This window comes from Anabrus simplex, chromosome 3 (assembly GCF_040414725.1).
Source record: "Anabrus simplex isolate iqAnaSimp1 chromosome 3, ASM4041472v1, whole genome shotgun sequence".
NCBI classification, from domain to species: Eukaryota; Metazoa; Arthropoda; class Insecta; order Orthoptera; family Tettigoniidae; genus Anabrus; species Anabrus simplex.
Window position 1 is genome coordinate 25503241 of NC_090267.1, and position 20342 is coordinate 25523582.

The 20342-nt window shown below is 38.2% G+C and overlaps 1 protein-coding gene across 1 annotated transcript in view; it reads left to right on the plus strand.

Annotated features, from left to right (window-relative positions):
- Positions 1-20064, plus strand: part of LOC136866965 (serine protease inhibitor dipetalogastin) — a 305131-nt gene extending 285067 nt beyond the window's left edge. Inside the window, exons 9-10 of the mRNA XM_067144054.2 lie at positions 3342-3518; positions 17750-20064. Coding sequence (XP_067000155.2) covers positions 3342-3518; positions 17750-17981 — 409 coding nt within the window. The 3' untranslated portion in view covers positions 17982-20064. The remainder of the gene's footprint in view (positions 1-3341; positions 3519-17749) is intronic.
- The last annotated feature ends 278 nt before the right edge of the window (positions 20065-20342 follow it).

Genomic DNA, 20342 nt, shown 5'->3' on the forward strand with positions numbered 1-20342 from the left:
TCATACTATGCAAATGCTAGGGCTGTACCTTAATTAAGGCCACTGCTGCTACCTTCTCAATCCTATCCCTTTCCCATCCTAACATATCACCAAAAATGTTCGATGTGCTACTGCGAAGATAAACCACTAGCAAAAGAAAAGATGTATGTTAACTCTTTCGCTGTGCTATTTTTAACAGAACACTTACAGAAAAATGTAAATTTTTTCATATTTTCCAAATGAACTGAAACTTTATTTTTTTTAAAGGTTAGTGACATTCAACCCAATGCACCTTTTTTAACTCAACTTTGGCAAACTAGCAGTGACATTTGACCTTGAAACACACATTACTGTGATACATCTCAAAACATGGAATTGGACACATTGCAAGCTATCCTGGGCAATTCTTACAAACAATACTGTCTGTTTTCTCTTGCACAGTTCCTTTCCTTTCTTTGAAAATGTTGCTGATAATATGGAACAAACAACACAATTAGGTTTGTCACTCTTGCCTGCTGCTCCCCAAGAAAGTGCCTCTCCGTCAGGTGCGCCTGAGGTATGCAATCTGAAGGTCTTCCTCGTTCTGCCAGCGGACTGCACAGATACTCTCATAGAAGTCCCATTATGGCAGAATTCCTGAAGTCAGGAGCACTAATTGCTGTTTTTTGAAGCTTATTGTACAACATTCTTCCATTTATTAATGCAGTTTCAATGATAAAATACCACAAGACCTGATACTACTTGAGTTTCTTGTGTACAAATGCATAGTTAGTTTTCATTTGATCAAATTTATCAACTCCGTTCATTTCATGGTTGTAATTTACAACTAACTTGGGTTTTTCAACAGTTACGTAGCCACTTTCACCTTCTTTTTTTTTATCTCTTCTGAATCTTTACAATCTCAGATATGTGAACGGTCGATAACATGTATACCCGGCCAGTATATTGCCTTGCGCACGTTAACTTTTCTTTGGATGGAAGGTGCCAGAACTTAGGTTTTTGCCCTTTCTTCGTATTCAGGGTTTCCATTTCTTGAGGTAGTCCTTTGCGGTTACATCTCACTATCCCGCAGGCACCTATGTTCTTCTCAGAAAGCTGGGTGAAAAACACTGGGCTTTAAAAAAAATTGTCCACATACACAATTCCGCCAGTATTCTCAAAATACTCTGTCAGGCTTCTTACCACTTTCTCTCCCAAAGTTTCCCCAAGGACTGACCCATCACTGTCCTTTCCTACATAAGTCTGAAACTTGCAGAGGTAACCACTTTTACTTGTCGTGCAGTGACCACAATTTTACACCCCATTTTGTCGATGGCTTTGAAGGAAGGTATTGCTTACACCACAGCCTTTCCTTAAACTTTGGCATAGACTCATCAACTGATAAGCATTTTCCAGGTGAAGCATGCTCCAGGTACATATTTTCTACAATAGAAATGACAGATCTTATCATGAATAATGGATCATAACCTGGCAACCCCTTAGCAGTGTGGTTTTCATTGTTATTGAAATGTATGAAGTTTTGAAGAAGCTCCCGATATCACCTTGCCAAAATTGGCGTAGCAGTAAGCCAATATTGTTTGAAAAAGTAAGTCTGTAATGTTGATGTATGGCACAATCCCATCCCAATATCAATAGTCACCATTGCCTGAATATCTTCTATTGTGCACTCAGTCCATTGATTATACCACGAAAGCGGAGGAAAATCAAATGTTTTATCTAAACACTGCTCAGCATATCTATTTGTTTCCCTTACTGTATACTCAAACACTGAATGCGGCATAAATTGAAGAAATGCCTTGTATGGGTCATGAAAATTCGAAACTTTGCTTTTCACTGTTATATCAAAATTAGCCATGTCACATAATTTCATTTTTGTAATTTTTATGTCATCACTAATATCCAGCCAGTCTGATACGAAATGAAGATCTTCCTCATTGGCACTTTCTTCCGAACAATCACTATGCACATCATCACTAGTTTCATTGTCCAAATTTACTGAACAGTCTGAATCAGAATCCGCCCCTAAAAAATTGAAGATTTCTTCTCTGTCATTACTAATGATGTTCTGCATGCTCATAGCTGCTGCGTGAAGCATGCTATCAGCCAGACAGCAAAAGTCGATTACGACAGCGAATGCTATAGGGAAGTAAGTTGACAAAAGTCAACTTCCACAGCAAAAGAGTTAAAAAGAACTCTGAAATGTACATATGCCGAAAAACTATGATTTTTCAAAAGTACTTCTTTTGTAGTACACGCATGCATAGAAATTGTGTTCCAATATAAATAAAGCATAATACCAACATAGTTGGTCTGTAACTGGACATTATAAATTTTCCAGCTAACTCATTCCTGCTTGCCAGCGTTTCGTCCCAGTGTGCCAAATATTTTAGGTTCCCTATGGGAATTGATTTTTGTAACATAAACAAAGCAAGGTGTCCTCCCACTTCCTCACTTAACGCATTGCTGCAGGAAGACAGCCCGCTACAAGACTTATTTTTATTGAAATGGGCACAGTGGCAGATGTATAGCAATACAAACACACTGTGCTTTCAACACTACCCCTTCACTCTCTCTCCCACCTTTTCAGTACCGGAGTGGGGCAGTGTTGATTTTTTACTTCGCAGCACAATTGCTGCGCATGCATGTACAATCTAATTAGGCTTCTTTCTTGTTCTTCATATTTTATCAAAGTCTGAAACATATAGAGCATAAAGGAAAAAAAAAGTCTGCAGCTGTACCTGATATATCATCTTCATGTAAAAACTGGCACCCTGATGTGTTCATAGATTGTTCACAAAACTATACATTACAAATTATTTCAAGATGTCCAGCTCCTTGGCTGAATGGTCAGAGTAGAGCTCTTCAATTCAGAGGGCTCCAGGTTTGATTTCCATCCAAATCGGAGATTTTAACAGTAAATGGTTAATTCCCTTGGCTCGGGAACAGGTGTTTGTACTGTCCCCAATATCCCTGCAACTCACACAGCACACACAACACTATCCTCCACTACAATAACACGCAGTTTCCTATACACTTTCTCGCCGAAGGAACTGCCTTACAAAGACTGCACCTGGCTAAAAATAACTACACATATTTATTATTTCAAGATATTGAAATATTCAAGCAACAATAATGAAGATATCTTCATATTAAAGAATTCATGGGCATAAATGAGTCAAGGCCCCTCAAATCCACATGATCATCATTATGTTTATCAGCGTTTGTCCCACTTAGCGATTCCACTGTCTCCATTTTGTTAGATTATGTGGCATGTCAGGCATATAACATACTATACTTTCTACTAAAAACATGCCCCATTCATTATTCATTTTTCTCAACAAATTTGTTCTCTTTCTTTTCAGATCTACCTGTGTCATGAAGAAGGAGACCTGCGGTCAGAAGGTGGTAGCAGTCGACCCACAACATTGTCGGACAACAGCAATGTGTAACAAAGTATGCGACAGTGAGAGGCAATTTATTTGTGGATCTGACAACAAAATTTACCGCAGTGAATGTGAGATGAAGCGTGACAACTGTGGGCAAGTATCCATTTAAATATGTCAAGACAATTCCATATTGTCTTGAACTGCTAACTAACATAGTAGTCATTTAGAATTTTGTTATTTTCCCCAGAAAATTAGAATTCACTTCAAGTTTAATTTTTAAAAATGAAAATCCACAGCCTGTTTCCAGTCATTCGACCAGGTCAGGAATAGGATGAATGAAGCCCCAATCTAGCAGCAAGGATAGGAATTGTACCGGCTGCCAAAGCCTGTTGCACTCCTCTGGGGGGTCAATAATTAATGGTTGACAGATGAAATTATATTGGGGAGTGTTGCTGGAATGAAAGATGACAGGGAAAACTGGAGTAAATGCTTACAAAATAGTGATTAGTTACATGTAAAACTGGAGTACCCGGAGAAAAATGTGTTCCAGAATTTGAACCATGGAATTCAGCGGTGAGAGGCCGGTGCGCTGTTACCTGAGCCATGGAGGGTGTCAAAGTTCAAAAATTCCATTAAACATTGAATTCTTCAGTGCTGATGTCCATTACCCAGAGATGACAAGAACGAACACTACTAATGCATAACAAATTCACTATGGATTTTAAGAACCAACAAGTTAGACATGATATAGGCTTTTGGGCCTATGCCATCAAGAAAATAAGGTGAAATTCTTTATGTTTCGCAGAAAACTTTGCTCTGAGTCTTCAGAAGAAAATCTCGACTGTTCACGGAAAGGCTTCTCAAGGAATGAGGTTTGAATTTGGATGTTATAATAGAAGTGGAAGTGGTACCGTTCATTCATCACCAGGTGGCTTACCGGATGTGGTACAGCGCTAGCGTTAGAAGCGGAAGCTGGCGGAACCATCAGAATCAGTCTCAGAAAGAGAGTCACATAACATAACATAACATAACATAACATAAACATAAACATAAACATAAACATAACATAACAGAAGTACACACATATGAAAATATGAAATAGACACAAGCCTGGAATGAAACATCTGGTGATGAGGAACATACCAATTTGGGAAACACCGAAACGAAATAACAATAGTGAAGGGCAGGCCATGAAAACATCAATGGCAACATGCCAACAAGTTATCCTGCTGGGACACTTTCAATCAATTTCTTGCAATTTCTTGAGCTACACACACTCAACAGTCTAGAATTTCTCCTTCTTGAACACTCTATATACCATATTTTATCGCATAAGCTCCCCCTCACATATTTCTCTCCCCTATGATTTTTCATCATTAAAAATGATTTTATAAATATCGCGCATAATTCCCTCTCCTGGTTTGTTCTTACTGGAGTGGCCTTCAAATGACTTGATAATGGACAACAATGAACACAGCGGTACTTGACATAAAAATATTTCCATTGTCACAACATACCGTAAATTTCAACAGTGAAGTTGCAGACGTGTTTCTAGGTCGGCTGTTACAAGTTGTTACCTTTAGATGTCAGCGTCAACAAACCTTTCAAAGAACATCTTTGACACCTGTATTCAGAATGGATGGCGGCGGGATCTCATCAGGTGACTCCAGGAGGAAAGATAATGAAGCCATCAATACCGACGATATGCGAGTGGATAATCCGGGCGTGGGAGAAAATTAGTGTCGATATTGTTAAGAAGAATTTTTAAAAAACTGGAATTTCTTGTGCCATTGACGGTTCCGAGGACGACATGTTGTGGAATCGTGAATATGAAGAAGATGATGTGTTATCTGAGCCTGAAAATAGTGATAAGAGTGACGAAAGTGAGGCCGCAGAATAGTGAGAGAAAAGAAACAATGAAAAAATACAATGCCACTCTTCATTGTAGCCCAATGAAACCGTAGTATTCTTTTGTGTTAATTGAAAATAAATACCGGTAGGTACCACTTTTTTCACATACCGGTTTTTACCTAATACATCGGTTTTCCTTGCTTTCTGAATGCCTAGAAGCACCACTCGCATAATTCCCTCCCTAGGGTTTTCAAGAAAATTTTTTGAGAAAAAAAGGGGGGAATTATGCGATAAAATACGTGTGCGTGCGTGCGTGCGTGCGTGCGTGCGTGCGTGCGTGCGTGCGTTCGTGCGTGCGTGCGTGCGTGCGTGTGGGGTTTTTTTTCTTTTTAAAAAAATATATTTTCCCATAGTTGTGTGATCTGTATTCTTGCATTGTTTCCTTCACTTCAGACAATCCATAGTATCCCAAGGTGGGGTTTGGTGAGGCACATGTCATCTCTGACCCCGTCCAGTCAACATGTTTGTTGTCATGTTAGAACTTTCCGTGTTCAACTGAAGTGTCAGTGCTCCAAAGTACATGTCATACCACTGTTGGCAAGTTTTCTGCATTTTCTGCGCAGCTGAGATAACCCTGAATTTCTTGCTTACAGCATTGTTCCTTGGATGGTCTTGTCAAGTTTAGCAGCATCTTCATTTCCACTCCAGTTTCAAGCATTCTGATCACTGTGCATTAGATTTTAGATACAATAGAGTTTTTTCTTAACACACAGCACTCCAGTATAGTTGTCACATCTACTGGATACCGTCTGCAGCCTTTGAGTCGTAGTGAAACAGTAGAACTTTTTTGTTGAGCTGCTCACTTTCCTCATAATAGACTTGCACAGAGTTATGTAAAAACCCAAAAGCACTAGACATAACTAAAACCCAGAACGCGCATGTACTGCTTAGATCAATCAAACAGTCACCACCGATCTGCATTTAGGGCAGTCACCCAGGTGGCAGATTCCCTATCTCTTTTTACCTAGTCTTTCCTTAAATAATTTCAAAGAATCTGGAACTTTATCAAACATCTCCCTCACTATATTATTTCAATCTCTTACTCCTCCTCCTCCTATAAATGAATATTTGCCCCAATTTGTTCTCTTGAATTCCAACTTTATCTTCATTCCTACTTTATAAAACACCACTCAATATTTGTCTACTAATGTCATTCCACGCCATCTCTCAGAATATACCACTTAGTCGAGAAGCTTGTCTCCTTTCACCCAAGTCTTCCCAGCCCAAACTTTGCAACATATTTGTAACACTACTCTTTCATTGGAAATCACCCAGAACAATCAAGCTGCGTTTCTTTGAGTTTTTTCCAGTTCTTGAATCAAGTAAACCTGATGAGGGCCCCATGTACTGGAACCATACTCTAGTTGGGGTCTTACCAGATACGTATATGTCCTCACCTTTACATCTTTATTACAACCCCTAAATACCCTCATAACCATGTGCAGAGATCTGTACAATACTAGGATACATGACAGTCATTGTAGAGGCATCAAGGTATATGGCACCAATGCTTGTTTTGGAGAAGAATTATTTAAAAGAGTGGGTCTGCAAGTTTGGAGAGTGGGTATAACCTTGTTTCAAAGATCTTTTACTCACTTTGATGCTGGGTGGGGTGACTATATTCTGGCACCATTTAATCCAGATGGCACTGACCTTGTGTCTTGACACTGGTAATGGTGGTGAAGTCAGAGGAGATGCATGTAGTAACGTATTTGACTTTATTAAGTATATCCTGCATACAATAATCTGCTTGATCCCTGCATTCTAGGTGCTTATCTCCTTCAACCTTAATTTCATTCCAAATTCTTTGAAGCAGATCTTCCACTCTTGCAACTCCTGTTCAAGGCTCTTGTGCATTTTGTTTGTTAAGATAAAATCATTAACATACTGTATAATAACAAATCACTGATGTCTTATCAGGATGTCATTCATGGAGGCATTAATGCAGGGTATGAAGAGCAATCGGGAGAAAGCTGATCCTTGAGGGACACCAACATCGATTGACACATTATTATTATGAACCTTGACACATTCCAGTTGAGCAGTGTACTGAGCTAGGGGATTGAAGTTAGTCATCAGTCCATAGACTGGTTTCATGCAGCCTTCCATGCCACATCAGTTCAGCAATCAGAAAGATGAACCATCCTAACGTAACAGCAGAGGAAGTAGAACTGCAAATCTCTTTTGAGAAGACAAAGTTCATGACGAACATCAGTGATGAGCCAGAAAACTGACCACAGAAAGATTGGAAGAGTCAAGAAGTTTAAGTACCTGTGTGAAGTAATCTAAGTGAATGGTCTAGAACAAGAAGCAACCAGTATCCAGATCTGGAAATTAGAGTGGGCAAACCAACTGACTAACAACATCTATAATAAGAAGATGCTGAGTATAGGAGCCAAACTGAGACATTACAGCACAGTTGTTAGGCCAGAAGGTTTATATGATTCAGAAACTCTATGCATGAATCAAAAAGGATAAGTTGCACAGTTACTTAAAAGAGAATGCAGGCTACTATGATAGATCTTGGGCAATAGATGGGTTGATGGGCAGGTTGGATTAGGTCCAACAAAGAAGTATACAGCAAGATAGAATGAACAACAACAGCAGTTCAAAAGGGAAGACTGCTCTCCTGTGGGCAAATCTTCTGTATGAATAATGAGCGCCTCATGAAGAAAATCTGGGATATTCTGAATCCAAAGGTATCCAAGTTAAGATGGTTCCAAGAATGTGAGAAAGATCAGCAAGAGATTGCGGAGATTGCATTGCGGAGGATAAAGTCAATGACCAGGGTAGTTTCAGGAGGATTGTAAAAAGTCATCATGGCTTTATGGAGGAGTCAGAACACAGAACCCTTTACCAGATGAGCAAAAGAAACCGCTGATTGATGAGCTTAAGAGAAACTGGCAGGATGTCAAAGCCAGCAAACGAAGGTTTACCAGACACTGAAAATGAGATTGGTTGTTAATTCACAGTTCACAGAGGCTCAATTTGAATGTTAAAATTATGAACAAACCAAATCATTAAAAAGCCTGTATTATATGTGTATGAAAATAAAAGTTTGTTCAATTTTCTATTGCAAAGAGTAACTAAAGTATAAACCTCAGAAGTTCAAAAAAAAAACACTCAGTGCAATAATAGTAACTTATTCTATGAGTGCTTTTTACATAACCTTGATTTTAACCTTTCCTACATCTATTTTAAAACTGCTGAAACTTTTAAAAACTGAAATTTTTTTTGGTTTTGCCTTTTTTTGTTTAACTTGATATAGAATGCTCCTTATGTAATGGTAAGGGTACAACAAGGCAACATAGTATTTTAAACATTTGCAGAGCATAACAGAATTTTTACAAAGGGAACTCTCTGTTTGCTACATAATATCCAAGGTATACTCTCTGACACAAAAATTAGTCAGAAATATAAATTAGGAGCTTTTTTATCACATAGTACACAAATCAAACCAATTCTTTTATGATTTATTATGTTGTTGACTCTCTTGTCAGAGATTGATTTATTAATGAATATCTTTCACATTTTCAATAATTCTGCCATGAAATCATATATCTAAGAGGCCATCAATGTCAATGCCTTAACATGTACATACTGCAAAAGTTAAACTTTAATAAACACCAAGCCCCTGCTTAACATAAAATAGTTCAACAAATCTCGAAATGTTTTTGATAGAAATTTCCTGTATCATTAAAACAATGTATTACAAATAACTAAATATTTGATACTACCTTGCCACTTACCATCAAATATTTTTACCACAAAAAGTAGCCTAAACCAGGACAATGGAGTGCAGTCATACACTCCCATTCACAGTGGAAATACCTCTACCTTAATACACTGTAATCGTTGATATAATGAAAAGTTACAATATATTTAATGAAATCTAAAAACTAGTGTTTGAGTAGGTTAATGATATAAAGAAACAATGTATAATTAACTAACTTTTAAAAATTGCACATATCTTATGTAATATGGTAAGCAGTTCCTTAAAACAAATTCATGGCATCTGTGGAAGAGGTATAATATTTTGGGGTCCGGGTGTATAAAATTATTAGATACTCAAGGACAGAATAATACTTTTAAGAAAGCAAATCAAAATAAACATTTTTATAACGATAACTTCTTTGTCTGACTCACTGGCTGAATGGTCAGCATTGAGGCCTTTGGTTCAGAGGGTCCCGGGTCCAATTCCTGGCCGGGCCGGGGATTTTAATCACCTCTGATTAATTCTTCTGGCCTGGGGACTGGGTGTTTGTGTTTGTCCCAACACTTTCCTCTTCATATTCATACAACACACTACACTATCAACCACCACAGAAACATGCAATAGTGATTACATCCCTCCATATAGGGTTGGCATCAGTAAGGGCATCCAGCCATAAAACAGGGCCAAATCCTGATGTGCAACACAGTTCACACCCGTGACCCCACAGGTGTGGGAAAAGCGGTAGAAAAAAGAAGATAATGATAAGTTCTTTGCTGATCGTTATAAAATTGCAAATCCTGATATCTGACGAGAGGTAGCAGTCTGTAAGGAGAAGACCACACCAATAAAATCCCAAGCTCATCCACTGCATGGACTCCAACCAGCACCATCACGGTTAAGTTCAATGCAAAAGTTTCTTGAAGACCACACAGAAACTTGAAGGAACACAACAGCACTTAAAACTCACTTTGTGGCAAACTAGTGTTGAGCATCTTGGATGATGGAAAACACCGGAAATGCATTTCATTGTGGTCCATATTGATGATTTATCACTATCAATAAGGATGAGAAGGTCCACCTGTTCCATACTGTATATAATAATGTAATAGGTTAATATAATTTATTACATCAAGACTAGTTTCAGCCCTTGTATTGGGTCATCTTCAGCCTTAAATTATAAATGGAAAAGAACATTAAATGTAACTTGGAAACACCAACACCTAATATAATACTATTGGCATGTCTTGAAGAAATGATGAAATATGTTGTGAGTACACATGAGTCCATTAAAACTGATGTCTCTTGCACATATAGATCAGATGTAAGGCTTTTCTAATTCCCTCCTTGGGAACTTAGAATTTCCATTCTTGCACATATGTCCAACACTTCTGTGTCACTTTATTTTTAAGGAAATCATAGTCTTCATATCAAATATAAAACAGAACATTATTATGATATCCGTTTGGTGTAGCTTTTATCTTGCATTATTGTCAGAGTTAAAAAGATGGTCTATATGTGTCCTTGGTCTTCAGATTTAATTATTACTTAGAGTATGTAACTGCTATTTTTGTGGTATTAACAGGGACATTCACAGTATTTGTCTGTGACCTTATGATCTGGTGGAGTGATCTTTCAAATTATTCCATATATAGAAAAAAGAAAAAGGAAAATTAAATGGGAAATGAAACAACATAAAGAAAATATATACGAGATACATCTACATACTAGGTCATCAGGCACCTGCAAGATAAAAGCTACACCAAACGGACATCAGAATAATGCACTGTTTTATATTAAAACTACAATTTCCTTAAAATAAAAAGTGAGACAAAAGTGTTAGACATACGTGCAAAAGGCTCATGTGTAACCACAACATATTTTATCATTGCTGTTGGGTTCGACACTCGCGCGCTACCCGTGTCACAGATCCTTGCACCAACATTAATAACTACAGGACATCATCTACACATGTAAAAACAGTTCAAAACACAGAACATACTTTCACACAACATTTAATTCTGCAGAAATTTATAAACCACAAACAATAATACCATTTTCCTTTTTTGCACACTCCTAGAGTTCTCCATTTCCAATGAGTACATAACCAAGTTCAAGGAAGTAAACAACACAAAGAACACGTACACTGGTTTCTCACATCCTCCCCCCTTGATTGTTGCACAAAGCAACAATCAACTATGCTCAAAGGTTCAGTTTTTCAGGAAATTTTACTCTCCTTCCGCTTCTCGTCACCTGTACCTCCCTCAGTGGAGACATTGAAGGTTGTCGGACTCTGTCACCAACATCAATGATAGGACTAACATCTGAAGGTGAAGATCCTTCCAACAAGTAGAGTCTCTGTAAAGGCCGAGTAAGTTCACCAGAAGAAGTCTTCAACCGTACCACTCGTACCACACCATCTCTTCCAGGATACACTTCAAGCACCTTGGGAATAGGCCACTCGATCCACTTCTTCTGGTCGCAACCAATGAGCACGATGTCCCCTTCCTTGATTTTTGTTGTTTCACCACTTGTTTTATGATGACAATGTACAAACTGACCCAGATATTCATCCCTGAATCGCTTCCTCAAGTCCTGACGTAGTTGCTGAATATAACTCATCCTTTTTGATAAACACTTCTCATCTATCAAGTCCAAATCAGGAGTACTCACATTGGGCATGTCTTGTAGAAACATGCTAGGTGTGATTGGACTCTAATCTTCAGGATTTTCTGACATGTAAGTGAGAGTTTATCAGAGCCTCACAGCCACATATTATACACAGCAATTGTTTGTAGTTTAGGGATGCTCTTCCCAGCACACAACGAAGGGCTCTTTTGATTGTTTGGACGATCCGTTCCCACCAACCTCCCCACCAGGCAGCGGTTGGAGGGTTGAACTTCCACTGAATTTGTAGCAATGAGTCATCTTCTTCTATCTTGCTCCAGTCAATGGATCTGATCAAGTTATTACTCCCAACAAAATTGCTTCCGTTGTCGCTGTAAATTATCTTTAGTCTTCCTCTTCGCGCAATGAACCTACGAAGACTCATAATAAACCCATTTGTTGACAGAGTGGTTATTAGTTCTAGATGAACTGCCCTATACACGGCACAAGTGAATAGTACAATCCATGACTTCTGTCCTCCCTTGAGGATTAGTGGACCTACAAGGTTTGTTCCCACAACTTCAAACACCGATGCCTCCTTCAATCTATCTTCTGGAAGAGGGCACTGTACTTCTGGAACCATACCTTTGGCTTCATGTCGTCTGCATTTCTTGCATGATGCAATCACATTTCTAACAGTTCTTCGACCTTTCAGTATCCAGTATTTCTGTGTTGCAGGTGAGCTTGTAGTATATGAGTTCCACTATGAAGCAGTCTTTCATGTTCCTCCTGAATCAAAAGATGAACTAGTTTATGCTTGTTTGGCAAGACAACGGGGCATTTGAAGTTATCATCATCCTTCCTTTCCACAATTTTCGTTTTCACCTGCAGGATTCCTTCTGCATCCTTGAAGACACATAGAGATTTCAAACTAGAAACCCTTTCTTTGGTGAACGTTTCCTCTTGTACCAATTGTATAAGCTTCTTTTCAGCCCTTTCTATCTCTTGCACGGTTAGCTTCCCTTTATATCTTTCATCTGTTTGTTTTGCACTATTCTTCACAAATCTGAATATCCATGCCACCATCCTCACTATCGTGGTATACTTCGAAAAGTGCTCCAGAAACTACGAGGTAGAACTACCAACTGTCATCACTACCCCTTTCTCCTCTTCCTGACAAGAGGACTCTATGTCCACAGCCATATTACTCCTCAGGTAGCCTTAGCCATGCTGGTCCCTCCCACCAGGCAGATTCTAAGAGTTCTTTAGCCGAGCATCCTCGCGATGGCAAGTCAGCAGGGTTTTGTTTTCCAGGAACGTGATTCCATTCATCTCTTTGTGTGAAGTTTAGTATCCCCTTTATTCTGTTCTCTATGAAGGCTCACCATCTTCCATCCCTCATAATCCAACTCAATACAATAGTCAAATCAGTCCAACAATATTGAGGAGTCTCCATGAGACCTAAACTGTTCTTGACAGTGACTAGCAGTCGGACACCAATGCAGCAAGATAACAATTCTAGTCTAGGCATAGTTACTTTTTTCACCGGTGCAACTTGTAACTTTGCTAGTAACAACTGCACTGTCGTCCCACAATTACTTTCACTTCTTAAAAATACAACAGCAGCAAAGGCTGAAACACTAGCATCACAGAAGACATGTAAAGTGTACGGTGTTCGATCGCTAATCGAAGTAAATTGTCTAGAAATTTCAACATCAGCCAAACAATGCAATTCTTCCAACCACCTTTCGAAGTTTCTTTGCAGATCTTCCAAGATCTCAGCATCCCAGCTTGTCTTCTCTTTCCAACTTTCCTGCAATAGTTTTTTCAGTACAACAGTGACAGGACATGTATACCCTACAGGATCAAATACTGCCTGACAGACAGACAAAATCTTTCTTCTTGTTATAGGTGGCTCTATATTTTGTACTTTCCCTACACAAGACAGGCTATCAGTACCGGTATGGTTTCTTGAATCTCATCACTTTCATTTAGTGCAGTACTTACCCAACCTCTTAACTCAAACTTTGCCTGGCCATCAAAAGGGAAGCCACCTGAATAAAACAATTTAATTCTTCTTCCGAACTGACTGAAGCAACACAGTTGTCCACATAAAATGAAAGCTTGTGTTTTTCTGCAGTTTCACGGTACCCAACAGGACAATTATCAAGATGATGCTCTATAACAGCTCCTAGAATGAACGGGCTGCAATTTACACCAAATACAATGCGACAGTGGCGAAAAATCTTAATCTTCCTGGTCGCATAATCATCCCACCAAAGGAATTTCAAATAATGACGGTCCACTTCATTCAGAGATTTGCAGAAATGCCTTCTTTATATCTGACACTACCCCTATTTCCCTTTCTCAAAATCACAGCAGGATGGATGGTAGAAGTTCCAACAAGTTGGGGCCTTCCTCCAAACAGTCATTTAGGGACATCTTTCCTCCTTGTTTACTGGAAGCATCAAACACGGGTCGGCACGTCGTAGTTGAATCACTCTTGAAAACTCCACGATGAGGCATAAAGTATCCCTGCTTGTTTCCAATGTCATCATCAATTTCTTCAACGATATTTTCTTGTTGCCAGTCTTGTAGTACTGAATGATATTCTTCGTATCTGTTCTTGGAGACAAGTTTTGAAGTCATCGATGCAAGTCTTTTCTCTGCCACCATTTTATTATTTTCAAGATACTCTCTTCTTTCACACCAGGGTAGGCAGACTTCATATCTACCATCTTTGTTAACAGCGACTGTTCTCTTGAAATGATTCAGAACTGCTAACTCCACCTCCTCTCTGTTTTTCCTGTCTGCTGGATCTGTAATCCCAAGCACATCTAACCTCCACAGTCTTGCCAGATCTTCACTATGTGTTAGTGAGGATGTTACAAGGTTAGCCCTGTTACCATGCCCTGTATTTCGTGCTGATCCCATTATCACCCAGCCAAGACGAGTTTCTTGTGCCACTAAGCCACACTGTAGTCCTACCATATTTCCACAGTTATACTTATCACGTCGGGGTCACCAAATTAAATGTTGGGTTAGACACTTGCGCACTACCCGTGTCACAGATCCTTACACCAACATTAATAACTACAGGACGTCATCTACTCATGTAAACACAGTTCAAAACACAGAACATACTTTCACACAAGATTTAATTCTGCAGACATTTATAAACCACAAACAATCACACCATTTTCCTTTTTACACACTCTTATAGAGTTCTCCATTTCCAATGAGTACATAACCAAGTTCAAGGAGGTAAACAACACAAAGAACACAAAGAATTGTCTCTCACAATTGCTTCAAGACATGTCAATAGTGTTATATTAGGTGTTGGCATTTTCAAGTTACATTTAATGTTCTTTTCCATTTGTAATTTAAGGCTGAAGAAGACCCAATGCAAGGGCCAAAACTAGTCCTGATGTAATAAATAATATTAACAAATGATATACAGTATTGAACAATACAACTTGCTTTATGTCGCACCGACTCAGACAGGTGGGAAAACATGGAAAACCCTCTTCAGGGCTGCCGAGAGTGGGGCTCGAACCCACTATCTCTCGGATGCAAGCTCACAGCTGCGCACCGCTAACCGCTCGGACAGTATTGAACAGGTGGACCTTTTCATCCTTGTTGATAGATGGAAAACACCTCGTGAAGAATTATCAGCTGGATATATGAGGTGCCTAGTATCAAACATGGACAAAAGCCATTTTGTTAATTTTTCTGTAGAGCCACATTTTTGTTTTTCTATGTTAACCAACCGTTACGAGTGTGAAAATTTTTGTGGCCATATCGACAACCCTATGAACAAGAAAATCATGGTCGACACGAATTTCATTCTAAGTCAATGTAAAACACGTTCAAATATGACAATGTCCATTTCTGAAACTAAGATTGGCTTTTGTACATTTTTGATACAAACATCCACGTAATTGTCCACTTTTGAAACAAACTATCCCAATATTTGGAAAATAAGTTGCAGGATGACACGAAAGTAAACTTCTGTTTTAAAAGAAATATAATTAAAAGATGAAGGAAATAAGGTTATTCTTACACTTTCTTAACATTTTTAACATTCATTTCAGTTCTTACTTAACTGAATTTCTGGGCAAATAACCGCTGGTTCATCACACGCGTCTTTAAAACAATCACATTCATAATCATTAACAGCGTGTTCACTTTCACTAAAAATGTTCTTATTGATGACTTCGACATACCACATGAGAGAGGCATTTAATTTCCAACCTTTTCCGAAGTGCTTTCATAGTAATTATTCAACATCTTTTAAGTTTCAGAGCTTTCACACCAGGCAAATGCTGGGGCTGTACCTTAATTAAGGCCACGACCGCTTCCTTCCCACTCCTGGGCCTTTCCTGTCCCATCGTCGCCATGAGACCTGTCTGTGTCGGTGCGACGTAAAGCAAAATAGCAAAAAAAATAAGTTTCAGAAGGTATAAGTTCACGCCAATATCAGTAGGTAAAGGATTCATTAACATTAGACTTACCTGCCCTACGTTTGTGATCTTGGTCTCAATACCTGTGTCCAAATAGTAGCCTACCTCAGCTTTAACTACATTAACTACATTACCTTGTTTTGTGCTCCTGAGTACAATTATTTTACACTGTGAAATCTTGAAATGAAGTTGACTAACAGATTTCAGATAAATCTGTGCTTTTTCTTTACAATTCAGTGGTTCAAAGGTTTGTCTAATCACTTCACTGTGCTGTACATTTTGAACACCTCATGATATTCATCAGGATTTATTATGGTCGTCATCTTCTTGAGGTCTTTCTCAATGAGTCCAAAAATCCTATCTGGGGCAAATATGAGTGTCCAGTAAGTGGAAATACCAGTTCTAATTTGTCAACAAAAGATGGTGCATATGTTGTAAGCCACTTTCCACACATCGCCAACATATTAATGCTTTTATTTTGGCCGGCGCAGCCATCAGGAATCAACTTAACTGAAGTGAATCCTTGTAAATCTTTGGATCGTAACTCATTGAAAACCGCTGATGCTATTTCGTTTGATGATTTTTTACCTCATTCTCCATCCACGTATAAACTGACACATTGTCAGGGTGAAGTTTGCTTTGAGATGTGCCTGTTACAACAGACAGATTGTAACAGTAGAGTTGTTTGGAATAATAAGCCGACTGATCTCTTAATATTGGCAAAATGAGGTTCTTTTGGCAATGATAGTACATTAAAGAGAGTCCTCCTCTATTTTTCTTCATGTGTCGATAAAAATTCTCTAGTCGCCATGACAGTTTGATGTCACTTGTAGCAATCTGAATGGCTGAAATGGTCATGTCCGTTTTTTATATAAACTACGTTTGGAGGTGTCCGATTATGAAAGGAACTGCATATTTCTATGTTCAAAATGAAGTACAAATGTTCGTTTATAAAAGACACGGACCACTAATTCAGAGAGAGCATTAAAAATACTATAAGGATCAATCCTTAACTCAATTTTGACGTAGGTGGCGCATGTCCATGTTTGATATAAGGCACCTCATAAGGAGATATATAAATAGGCTGTGCTAGGGTGTTACTAGGTGCAAGACCAATCTGCACAACTAGGAATATTCAGTGGGTTCTGCTTTGTGTGGCTGTGGTGAAGTGCAGACTACGGTCCATCTGCTAGATTGTCATCTTTGTCCTGCAATATGTACTGACAAATAGCTGCTTGAGGTAACAGGGAACACAATCGACATTGCTATTTCTGGTGCACCACAATTTGATCCTTTGGTACACAGTTTATTTTATTTTCTTTCCTATAGACATTGTTTGTGCATTTTTATATATATATATATATATATATATATATATATATGTAACTCTGGTTCTGATATGATATAAATAAACATTTTTATAAACAAAATCAGAGACGACTGTATTAATTCTAATTGCGATAAATTCAGAATTGTGAGGGGTTCATATTGACCTCTACAGTAGAAAATCACATCGTACGTGACTGCTGATACAGTATAACCTGTAATGATCACCACAGGAAAGATATGTTTCTGAACGTGTCTTCAAAGTAAAATCTTATGTGTTTAGATCCCTCAGATGCAAGGAGTTAGTCATAAGAACTGCTTAAAGAAAAGATTGTTGTCATAATATGTTTGTTTTCTACTTCCAGGAAACACATGTATGTGGTCCCCATCAAAAGGTGTCTCGTAGGATTTGTTTTCCAAGGTTGCCAGAAGATCTGTGGTAATTACTATGACCCAGTCTGTGGTTCCGATAACAAGACATATTCCAATGAATGTTTCCTCGAGCTGGAAAATTGTCGGTCACGCTCTTTAGTCACCAAGAGCCACGATGGAAAATGCGGACATCCAGATATTAAAGCTAAGAATTACTTGTATTGAGACTTCTCATCCCTGGTAGGAGGTGATTATTTAAAAAGAAGTGGTGACAAGCCGTTTCTGCCCACCGTCAGTGTTTTGTGCTAAGGTGTAGTCGCAGACAATAACTTACCGTCAATGTAGACAGAGATGGGTGTATGTTGTCAACAAGTTTTAAGTCTGAACCCAATCTTCTCGTTAATGAGCAGAACATACTTTGTAACTTTAGACAGTGCAAGTGTTCACTTATGACGTTGTCTGCTGCTGTAGAGGATTTCTTAGAAATAAGCTCGTGTAAGGTCGAATTTATGCACTGCCAAAGTTCCTCCAATATAAATATTGGAGCATGTAAGTTAAACTGCTTAAATAGGGCACTATCCAGTGATATGAAAGTTAACATTTTATAATAAAATTAACACTTGTTAATTAAATTAATTAAATTAAATTTGTTAATTAAATTGTTAAAAATTTGACCATATGTAGGCTATATTGTAGGCCTTTTGATGTGTTACTTCTGTACATACTATGAGAGAGTACTGTTCAATCATCAGTGGCCTGCAGGTGACAGATTCTCTGTCAATTTTTCTTAACCATTTTCAAAGAACATGGAAATTTATCCATCATTTGATCAATTATTGTAATCCCTTACTCCTCATCCATATTCCTTATCTGTTGTGTTCCTAGCATTTTCTTAAATGATTGGAAAGAATTTGGAAATTTAATTGAACATCTCCCTTGGTAAATTATTCCAATCCCTAACTCCCCTGCTTATAAACAAATATTTTTCCCAATTTGTTCTCTTGAATTCCATCTCTAGCTTCATATTATGATCTTTCCTACTTTTAAAAGCTCCGCTCAGGCTTATTCGTTTACTAATTTCATTCCATGCCAACTCTCCACTAACAGCTAGAAACATACCACATAGTCAAACATCTTGTCACCTCATTCCCAAAGTCTTCCCAGCCCAAAATTTGCAACATTTTCTTAACACAACTCCTTTGTCGGAAATCACCCAGAAAAAATAGGTGCTGCTTTCCTTTGGATCTTTTCCAGTTCTCGTATCAAGTATTCCTGTTGTGGGTCTCACACACTGGAACATTCTCTAATTGGGGTCTTACCAGAGACTTATATGCCCTCTCCTTTAAATCCTTACTACAACACCTAAATACCCTCACGACCATGTGAAGAGATCAATTACCTTTCTTAACAACCTCGTTAATATGATTACCCACCGAAGATCATTCCTTATATTTACACCTAGGTATACTTGGGGAAAAAGACATGACGACTTCGTCTCACACCACAACTCGCCAGCGGCAGCCCGGTGTGTATTAGCGGCTCATAGGATTTACTACATCTACTGGAGCGAGAGTTGCCAAACAGTTTACTGCACTCAACACGAAGGAAGAGTAAAGACTGAATAGAGTGTGAAAGAAATTGGTTTGGCAACCTCTCCAGGCCAAACAAGGATCACTTAGAACTCATTAACTCAGCAGGGTGCAGGGTATGATTGACTGCTGGCTTCCAGGAACTGAGGCCGTCGTGTTTTTCCCCGAAGTATACTTAAAGTGTTCTGTAGTTTGATGAAATTCAAATTAATGAAGCAAAATATTTCTTCGTCGAGTAGTGTGAGTAAATATCACATGAAGTTTGAAGAAGAAGCCAAGAAATGAGGACAAGTTATATTTTTGGTGGGAAAAGTTAAAAAAAAAAAAAGAGTCTGGGTACTGGTTACTTCACATAATGAATAAAAGTAACAACCATGCTGACTTGATCCACTTTTCTAGTTCTGAAAAAACATAAAACATACAAACATGTTACGCAGCTTTGTAATACAATATTTTTATAAGAGTTTGTGCCAACATAGTATTAGATCAATTAAGTTTGGTGGTTCTCATCTCATCACTATCAATTTATCCAGGTACTCTTGACTCTTGTATTGTAATGATTATGCAGTTTTTAAATTCACTTTTTGTACATGGTGCATACAGAACTATTCTTACGTCACACATCATGAATTTTTAAACATCTTATTCATATTATTATTGTATTTATTCACAACTGTATTTGCTGTATGTATTTATTATTTTATAATAAATTTTGTGATCAATAAGTGACTAATCCTTAATTTTCTCTCCCATCACTCTTTTATCAGTGTTTTATGATCTACGAGGCACATTATTAAAATAGTATCAACATTTTATTTTCATTTTTTCAAAGAAAGACAACATTAAACATTTTATTTTCTTAGGATTCTACACACCTTAAACTACAACTCCATATATTGTCACCACCATCATTAAGGCCTTGTCATAACAGGGCAGAAATTTTTGTATGCCTCTATCATAGAACAATGATTCCTGTGATGAAATCCATGCCTGTTGT